This window comes from Leopardus geoffroyi, chromosome B1 (assembly GCF_018350155.1).
Source record: "Leopardus geoffroyi isolate Oge1 chromosome B1, O.geoffroyi_Oge1_pat1.0, whole genome shotgun sequence".
NCBI lineage: Eukaryota > Metazoa > Chordata > Mammalia > Carnivora > Felidae > Leopardus > Leopardus geoffroyi.
Genome location: NC_059327.1, coordinates 74,662,198 through 74,672,113, shown reverse-complemented (window position 1 = coordinate 74,672,113; position 9,916 = coordinate 74,662,198). Strand labels below are relative to the sequence as shown.

General features: G+C 43.1%; 1 protein-coding gene and 1 long non-coding RNA gene across 3 annotated transcripts in view; both read right to left on the bottom strand.

Moving 5' to 3' along the window:
- Positions 1 to 752: 752 nt before the first annotated feature.
- TMEM154 (transmembrane protein 154) overlaps positions 753 to 9,916 on the bottom strand; it is a 52,890-nt gene continuing 43,726 nt past the window's right edge. The window contains exons 7-8 of one of the 2 annotated variants that reach the window (XM_045465683.1): positions 8,321 to 8,370; positions 753 to 3,618 (exon numbers count right to left, since the gene is read on the bottom strand). In XM_045465683.1, the coding sequence (XP_045321639.1) occupies positions 8,355 to 8,370 (16 nt within the window). In that variant the 3' untranslated portion in view covers positions 753 to 3,618; positions 8,321 to 8,354. Of the gene's footprint in view, positions 3,619 to 7,409; positions 8,371 to 9,916 lie in introns of those variants that run through there. The other variant, XM_045465679.1, reaches the window with a different exon arrangement.
- Positions 8,467 to 9,607, bottom strand: LOC123591405. The gene is made up of 2 exons (XR_006709306.1): positions 9,161 to 9,607; positions 8,467 to 8,932 (listed from the first exon to the last, which is right to left on the bottom strand). It is a non-coding gene; the product is annotated as an uncharacterized LOC123591405 (long non-coding RNA).

Genomic DNA, 9,916 nt, shown 5'->3' with positions numbered 1-9,916 from the left:
GCCTTCTGTGATCCAATGACCTACAAAATGGTGCCTGGAGCCAGACTCCTGGGCAGCGTGATTTCCCACAAGCTGTTCCACAGGAGAGCCTCCCGACAGCTCTGCATCTTAACAAAATGAGCCTGGCAGGCCCTTCATCTCGTTCCACAGACTTTCAGTTTATGCCGTTTCGGCCTCTGGACTGTGATCTCCTTAAGGGCAGAGACAATAGTAAGAGCCAGCACTCCACCATCCGTACCACGCACCGGGCACTCTCTGTTCAGAGTGTTCACATGGATCCTCTCATGCGTTTTTTCAAAAAAGTCTTACGAGGCAAGTAGGGCGCAGAGAGGTTTGGTAACCTGTCCAGAAGCGTGGAGCCAGCATTTAAACCCAGCCAGTCTGGCTCCAGAGGCTCTGGGCTTCCCCACGCTATCTCACCTCTCCTCTGCATCTTTATTACCTGGTGCATAGGGGGCTCTCAAGAAATTTTTGCTGAACGAATGGATCCCAGTGGCATCTTCAGGGAAGCCTTCTAGTGTTTTTTCTCTCTCCAGGATTTCTGGCTGGGTCCCTCTCCCATGGACCCCTCTAAACCCACCCACAGCAGCTGCTAAGGAGTCCTGCTCTCCTCAGGAAAGCATGCCCTCTTGGGCTTGAGGCAGTGGCCTTGCGTGACCCCACCAGGGTTCCCTCTCAGCCTTCTGCTCTCATTCCCTTTCTTAGAAAGAGTTGCTGGAGACTCCACATCACTCCTAAGAATAGAAATTTTCATGCTAGGCTGGGGGAATTAAGAATGATTTTCTCTGGGGGGGGGGGGTGGATTTTAACTGGACTTTATTCTCACTACTTTTTTTTAACTCTATAAAAAGTGTATGTATTAACTGGAGAAATTGTGGCAACTACAGAAGTAAACAAGGGAGAGAATTTTAAATGGAGGATATTTTTGCTCTTTATTCAAAATATTCTTTAATATTTAAAGATCCTTACAGTAAAAAAATAAAAATGAAAAGAACCCAAGTGATTAGACATTATGCGTTAGGGAGAGAGAAAACCTTTCTAATTCTGACTTGTTCACATTCAGCGTCTCAAGACCTTGACAACTGCTTTAATACGTTCTGCTCCTGTCCTAAAATGGTGACATGATCCATAAGGTAAAGGCAGAGTTTCAAAAACTGCCCTGATTCTCCCATAGTCCCTGAAGAGAAATGGCAAAGTGTGTCCACGTTCAGCCCAGGATACAGGAAGGCACGCAGAAGAAAAACTATACATTCCACCCTGGCAAGGCTTTGAGGGCTTCTTACCAACCCTCCCGCAGAACCCTTTCTTCTTTTCTACAAAAAGTGGTCCTGGTCACATACACCTAAATATATTCATGCAGCTTTGCAACTGAGTTTCAAAAGACATTCCTTTGCTGGAAGAATATTGGATTTTTCTATGAGTTCTTAATATTTCTGCCTCCACTAAGGAGAACTTACCCACTCTCATTTTTGTAACATAAATTACAAAGGTGATACAAATTTATGTATCTAAATGTAGAACATTTAGAAAATACCAAAAATGTGCAAAGAAGGAAACGAAAAGCATCAGTAGATCCACCTTCCTGAGAACCTGGCCCACTCTGGAGTTGTGGCTCTGAACGTGGATAGGTAAGTGGAACGGGAGAGAAGAACACGTGTAGGGGGTATCTGTGTCCTTGGCTGGTCCCAAATGCCCTGAGTGTGGTCATGGCATTCCGATCCCCTTTCGAAACTGCTTCCTCATAAACTCTCTTCCCCACAACCAACCAACCAATGTGTACCACAAACACACACACACACACACACACACACACACACACACACACACATGAATACTGTGGTAGTACAAGGACATGTCAACCCCAGTCAGTCCCAATACCATTTTCACAGGGTTACGCATAAAACCCAGCCAGTCTAATCTAATTCCTTCCAGGGGACGTTTCCTAACTGGGGGAGAGAAAGAGATTCCCTTCTGCTCTGGTGGTAAAGACGGAAAGATGAGCTCCCTGGAGCCACTAGCTACAATAGCTGTAGCCCCGTGGAGAAGGTTGTTTCAGACAATGAACGGAAGACAAGAATACTGAAGAACCTTTCATCGCGTTTGAGTCCCTGGTGTGGCTGTTGCTCGCTGTAGCTGAACCTGCGTCAGGTTCTCTCTGAGAGCAGCGACTTCCTGCTTTGCCCAATTTGGTTACCGGAGCCTGTACGTTTCTTTTCGTCTGAGGTATTTTGAGTTGGAAAATTCCTCATGGAATCAAGAGTCTTGTTTAAACAAACACACCTACGTTACACGTAAGGAGAAAAAATTAGGGAGGTGCATTCATTTAGGATAAATTTTAAAAATCTATGCAGAAGAAAGTGTCGGGCCTTGCCCTGCCGTGCCTCGTGTGGCCTGCTCTGGATCTGACCAGAGATGAAGGTGGCATAGCCCTTCTCAGACAATCCAGCTAGCTGTCACCACTCTCACAGCTCTCATAGGGGCTAGGGGATGTGTCCCAACACTGTGGGAGCATGAATCCTAGTCTAGCCTTCTTATTCACACTGTTTCTCTGGAACTGGGTTTCTCAACTTAACAGGGAGGTGAGCCGACTCTACCGTAGACAAGGTATTATTGTCTAGTGTCCTTTCTGCCCTTCTACCATTAAGCCAGGCGGGCCACCATTCCCTGTGCATCCAGTGGCCACTGAAGGAAGACTCTGGATAGCTCAGCTCCATTGTCAAAATCACCCAGACCCCATCTCACCTCACTCCCAACCCTTTCTAGTCTGCTTCTAACTCCTGCTTCAGATTTGTGTCCCAGATTTTGACTCCTATCCTGCCCCTTTGTTTTTCACAACTAGTCTTGGTTTCACCTGTTTAGCCAGAGAACTCCCCAAGAACTTTTCCTCCCACTTTCCCTACCCCCTCCTTCAGCCCACTTTGTTCCCCTTGTTTGTGCTCCAGCCCCACTCAGAACACAAGTCTTAACATCAATTCATTTGGCTGCCTCCCCAGATATATCTCTCCCTCCCAGGTCCCTGAAGGCAGAGGGTTGGGGAGTATAAGCAAAGAGGAAGGATGGAGGTCCGTCTGGAACAGAACAGAAAGGTCCTTCTGGGTTACAAACAGGAAGGCACATTCACATGAGGTAAAAAGGCATTAGTCACCACATGTAACAAGATGGAAGAGTTTCTTTACAGATTCATGGAGCTGAGAAATAAATGGGTCCCATAGTTTACTCTCTTGCCCCATTAGGTGACTTGGTTGGCTTTGTCTACATTGAGTGCTGGCTGGGAAACGTTTCAAGGAGGATTTACAGCACCTCTTATTTTGTTCATCTGTCTCCCTATCCAGGGAAGAAACAATCCACATCTTTCTTGTGTCATTACCTAAAATAGATCATTTAACCTTTTTATTAATACAACTTGTGTTTCTTTTCCCCATGGACATTCAAGAGAGCAAAGAAGAAGAGCCCAGCGCTGAGCCAAAAGAGCATCTTGAGAGGGTTTCAGTGACCTGCCGGTCCCTCCTTGTGTTCCTTCCCCTCCAAATGGGGTCCACCTTTTCTCCTCCACCTCCACTTGCTCGTTGGTTCAATTATGATTGTTCTCTGCCAGCTTCCGGATTGGATTTAAGATAGCTGGAAATAAAAAGCACATATAATAGGATAATTTCAAATAAAGATAAAAAATGATAACAGAATCTATCAGTTGGAAGGTGAACTTGGGTAGAAACTGGAAACTTGGGTAGAAAATGGTAACAGGAAATAAGCAAACCTCTATTTGGGTCCTGTTTTCACTGGTGATAAATACTGATTTGGTACGAGTAAGGGTAGTGCAGTGACTCTTAGCTCAGTGGCTGATTAGTTTTTCCATGATTATTGAGCATTTTTACTAGTGCCACGCACTGTTCAGGATACAGAGATGCCTAACATTTTTTTTTAAATTTTTTTTCAATGTTTATTTATTTTTGGGACAGAGAGACACAGAGCATGAATGGGGGAGGGGCAGAGAGAGAGGGAGACACAGAATCGGAAACAGGCTCCAGGCTCTGAGCCGTCAGCCCAGAGCCTGACGCGGGGCTCAAACTCACGGACCGCGAGATCGTGACCTGGCTGAAGTCGGACGCTTAACCGACTGCGCCACCCAGGCGCCCCTGCCTAACATTGTTTAATCCCCATCCTCAAGGTGCTCACAATCTAATCTGGTCCCGTTATAACTGTACGTACTGAAAATACTCGTAAGTTTCTCTGTGTCTGATCCACCCACTCTTCTAGGCTCTTCTATGTTATGTGTCATGCCTCATGTAGTTGATGAAACCTGCCCAAAATTATTGGACCAGGGATGTATGTCCAAGCCAAAGATGGCCATCATCCATCTTTTCCCTGGACTCAAGGGAAATCAAATATTCCTAGGGACACTTGGTGTGTGACTGACTGTTATATTTCTTCTGTGTTACATGAGGCCATGCAAATTTTGGCAGATCGCGTTTTCCAAAATGCCTGTAACATATCTCCTATCCCACTCGCTCTTGACACTTCTCCCATTGAATGGGGGAGTTTATGTTCTCTCCCCCTTGAACTTTGTGACCGCTTCAAGTGACAGAGTATGGCAGAAGTGATGATATGTGACTTCTAAGTCTAGCTTCTAAAAATGCCACGTACTTCCACTTTGTTCTCTTGGGATATTGCTCTTGAAATCCAGCTACTATGCTGTGTGGCAGCCATGGAGAAGCCCATGTAGTAGGAACCAAGGCCCCTGGCCCACACGCCTGGCTGGGTTCCGAATCAAACAGCTGGGTACCAACTTGCCAGCCATGTGAGTGAGCCGTTTGAAAGCAGATCCCCCAGCCCCAATTCGGTTGCCCAGATGATGCTGGGCAGAGATAGGCTGTTGCCAATGAGCCCCACCCAAATTGCAGACTCACGAGCAAAATAAATGATTGTTGCTGGTTTTAAGCCACTAAGTTTCATTCGTTATTTCTTTATTCAGTGACCAAACCCTTACCGGAACCTAGGTCCAGAAACTAAGTTTTTTTTACCTTATCACCCCTATTCCAAACCCTGACTTTTTTTCTCAGCATGATATACCATTTCTACTGGTCCTGGGGTCCTTCACTGCCCTCCTGAAGCTTCTGTTACTTCTGGTCTGAATCTGCCCACCTTCAGGCCTCCTTGACAATGACTGACACCTTCTTAAACACCCTCCTATTGCTTATTACTGGGAAGGCAGTTTAGTGTAGACGTTTAGATCATGTGCTTTGGAGTTAGGAAGACATGAGACAAATTCATAAGTTCCCTAATCTTATCGTAAAAGTATATTGTGAAGGGTGCCCGGGTGGCTCAGTAGGTTAAGCATCCAACTGTTGATTTCGGCCAGATCATGATCTTACAGTTCACGAGATGGAACCCCACATTGGGCTCTGTGCTGGCAGTGTGGAGCCTGCTTGGGATTCTCTCGTCCTCTCTCTCTGCCCTTCCTCAACTCGCGTGCATGTGTGTGTGTGTGCACGTGCACATGGGAGCTCTCTCTCTCTCCCTCTCAAAATCAGTAAACGTTTTTTTTAAGTATATGGCGAGGATTAAAACAAGACGATATATGGTAAGTACTTAGCACCTTATGGCCAGTGTTGCTACCTCATCAGATACCCAATATTCTTTCACTGCTTTGAGAAGCAGACCCTCATTGTTGGGAATGATGATGTACCAACCCTGAGACCCTACCTGTACCAACCCTACAGTTTCCTGCTGCCTTGCAGATAGGTTGGCTAATGAGATGTAGGCCGAGTTGTTTCAACGGGCTGGCAGGAAAGCTCTTTAGAGGGGCTCGCCCTGTGCTGGTTCCCTTTCTGTCCTTATTGTGGACACCACGCTGGGGCATGTGTACCGAACGGCACCCCTGAGGATGGGAGCTTTGCACTAATGGAGGGGGGGAGGGTTAGAAGGAATCCAGGGCTCAGATGCCATGGAGTTACCATACCAGCTTACCTCTGTATTCTTTCATGTGTGACCAAAAAAGATCTTGCTTGAAATAATTTCATTTTGTGTGTCTAGTATTAGAAGCTGAACTTAATTCCCAACTGATACACACAATAAGTTCCAGTTAGTATTATTGTTCTCTCTTCATATCCCTTCCCTGAGACCGTGGGGCTGTCTGCTCTTTGGGTCCAAGCCATCTCGAGGCCGATCTGCCCCATCACGTCAGTCACATAGTCACTCTGGTTAACATAGGCAGGACGTATACCTTGCAGCAGACTCTAGGGGTGTATCAATGCCGTAACTGACCAGGTTTTATGTTAGTTGGGGCCTTGAAGGGGAATCTTTCTGCTCGTTGTTTGTCAATGTACCGACTGGTTTGTGTGCAGGAATGCATCCTTTTTCACGGATGTCTTCATATTATCTATGTGTTATGAACTTGTCTGTCAGCCTTGTTCCAACTATTATAATGTCAAGGTGTAGAAAATGAAATTAAAATTAAAGACGTGAACAAAAGCGAGAAATTAGGAAAAAGAGAAGGCTTTAGCTCTAAGATTTTTCTTAATTTCTTAATTATTATTTTATTTTAGAGAGAGAGAGAGTATGGGAGTGGGGCAGAGGGAGAGAGAGAGAGAGAGAGAGAGAGAGAGAATACCAAGCAGGCCCTGCACTGTCAGTTTAGAGCCTGACCTGGGGCTCGAACTTATGAACAGTGACATCATGACCTAAACTGAAACCAAGAGCTGGATGCTTAACCAACTAAGACACTCAAGCGCCCCTATGATTTTTCTATTTTTACTAGAAATACTTTTAAAAATTACATTCCATAGACAATTGAAATTTCGTTTCTCAATTTAAAAATATTTTGTAAAGAAAAAAGACAAGAATGTGTTACAACATCTTTTAGGTGTGCAGAAAACCCAGTTAATTTTTAGGGTAGACAATTTTGTATAAAGCAGGTTGAATTCTACAAGAACTTTAAAATTGGTATTGCATCATTTATTTAAAGAGGTGTGTGGATCGGAGCACCTGGGTGACTCAGTTGGTTAAGCCTCCGACTTTGGCTCGGGTCATGGTCTCACAGTTCCTGAGTTCAAGCCCCACATCAGGCTCTGTGCTGATAGCTCAGAGCCTAGAACCTGCTTCAGATTCTGCGTCTCCCTCTCTCTCTCTGCCCCTCCCCTGCTAACACTCTGTCTCTCTCTTTCTCTCTCTCAAAAATAAAGAAACATTAAAAAAACTAAAAAAAAAGGTATACGGATCAAAAGAGATAATTATAAAAGGTAACAATCCTTCTTTTTCATAGTCACAAGTAAAATTAAAAGAATTTTCCTTTAAACAGATGTATAATTCACTCCTTTACTCTTAGTCAACAACATTTTAGTAAACAAACACCTTACTTTCAAATAAGCATTTATCTTAAGTGTTTATATACATTAATCACATAGAAACTACTGTCAAAGACACTCTTTACTCCTCTCTTATAATGCTTTATTTTTCAGTTAAATTCAAAAATGCTTTTCCATCTAACACTGCTGAATGAGCACTTTAGCTTACCAGCGTGTATGTACTTATTAATTTTTTATAAAAATCATACAGCTGAGCATAATTTATACATATGTAATGGATATCTGACATTTCTAAAGCCATAAGCTATAAAGGAAAAATATTATTACATATATTATTCTCAGCATACAAGGCAGGAGAAAAGAACCTAAAACCTGTAATCAGTCTTAAAACTTTAGTAGTTTTGCAAATCAGTTCTAATCAATAGTGATGGGACCATTTCTGACATGAGACTTATAAGATAGAAATTATACATTGAAGCCAAGTGATAAATAAACATCTGATGATCTTAGTGACCTTCTGAGGAAAGGCTTTATATTACTTGAAAAATGAGAGTCTAATACAGCATTTTTTACATTATTTTCACTTAACTTTAAAAACAAGATGCATACAAGTGAAATTATTAATGATCTACCAGATTATTTTTTCACTCATTGGAAAACTATAACCTCTGCTCTTTCTGAAGGCTAGCATTTATTAAACATGCAGAGTTTTCCCATGTTCTTGATGTTAATTATAATGTCAGGGTTTCACCAAAGTCAGAGTAATATAGTGATTACTCTCCACTGATCTTTATACCGGAGAAAGTGTTGCTTACAATTTGTAGTTTCTATGTATCATTCATTTTGTTCTTTCCATGCAGACCAAAGAAGTGAAAATGTGAAGAATATCTTTCATGTAAAAGGCCCAATTACTCATGCATAAAGTACCAAAAGCCAGTGATGATAATGTGATGGGATGTGAGGAATATGACTTCCCGAGCCCTCTACACCTGAAGTCCAACTGGAAAACATCTATTCACCTTTGGTTGTTTTCAATGGTTCAGTGTTGTATTTCTAAACTTGTATGGCACTGAAATGAAAGTCTCAATGTTATTGGATGTACTTTGGCTTAGAAATTTAACTTCTTAAGATACCGTTTTAAAAAGAGCATAGAGCATCTACTGAATTGATTTTTAAAGGTTTTATTTTATATAATTGTATGGATTGCTATCTCACGAATATGACATGCTATTTAGAAGAGGTAATGGGACAAAAAAACAAAACAAACCAAGAAACCCCACCGAGTATCTACAAATAGCTACTCCCAAAAGGACTAAGAGGAAAATAAAATTGTGGTGCCAGACAGGACAATACCAAGGCAATGTCAAAGAGCTGCTCAAACGAGCAAAGTAATTTAGGCAATTCATTGTTTGAATTATGCAATTATTAATAAAAAATTTGACTAATTCCATTCCACACTATTATACAGTGACTTTTCTTATTATTTTAAGACTGAAGAAATGTAACCTATGGGTAGAGCTACTCTGGCCTGCCTGCTGTGTACACTGAGTGGAACCCCAGGATTCATCCTGAGTATCTTCTGACGGTGAAAAAGTAGCATGTGTAAATTTAATCCAGCATAAAACTCAATGCTTTGGGGCGCCTGGGTGGCGCAGTCGGTTAAGCGTCCGACTTCAGCCAGGTCACGATCTCGCCGTCCGTGAGTTCGAGCCCTGCGTCGGGCTCTGGGCTGATGGCTCAGAGCCTGGAGCCTGTTTCCGATTCTGTGTCTCCCTCTCTCTCTGCCCCTCCCCCGTTCATGCTCTGTCTCTCTCTGTCCCAAAAATAAATAAACGTTGAAAAAAAAAAAAATTTAAAACTCAATGCTTTCCCCACAATGAGAATTTCAGCAGTGTCTTCCCAGTATGAAGCTGTGTCTTAGCACCCTACTACCTTCAGAATTTGTATTAATTCTGACAGAAACTGAAACTAAAGCCTATATTTTATGTTTACTTGTCATAGGGGCCTTCTTCCAGAGATGGTGCAAATTGATAGTTTAAACAGTCAAAATTTAAAAATAGACAAAGGCATGTTTTAAAACATTTTACATTGCGAGAGGCATTTGTCACTCCCTGGATATGACTTTTGATCCATGCTGTATGCCTGTTTTTAGATAACAGTGAGCTTCCCAGAAAGAGGAGTCATATCACTGAGTTAAGAGTAACAGACTGAGGGGCGCCTGGGTGGCTCAGTTGGTTGAGTGTCCGACTCTTCGGCTCAAGTCATGATCTCACGGGTTTGTGGGTTCGAGCCCTGCATCGGGCTCTGTGCTGACTGTGCAGAGCCTGCTTGAGATTGTCTCTCTCTTCTCTCTACCATTCACTCACTCACACTGTCTCTCTCTCAAAATAAAATAAATTAAAAAAAAAAAAAAAGAGAGAGAGAGTGTAACAGATTGATAGAGGCACCTGAGTGGCTCAGTCAGTTAGGTGTCTATTAAGTGCCTGACTCTTGATCTCAGCTTAGGTCATGATCTCTTGGTTCCTGAGATGGAACCCCGCATCAGGTTTCCCACCCAGAATCGGCCTGGGGATCCTCTCTCTCCGTCTCTCTGCTCCTCCCCCATTCGCATGCAC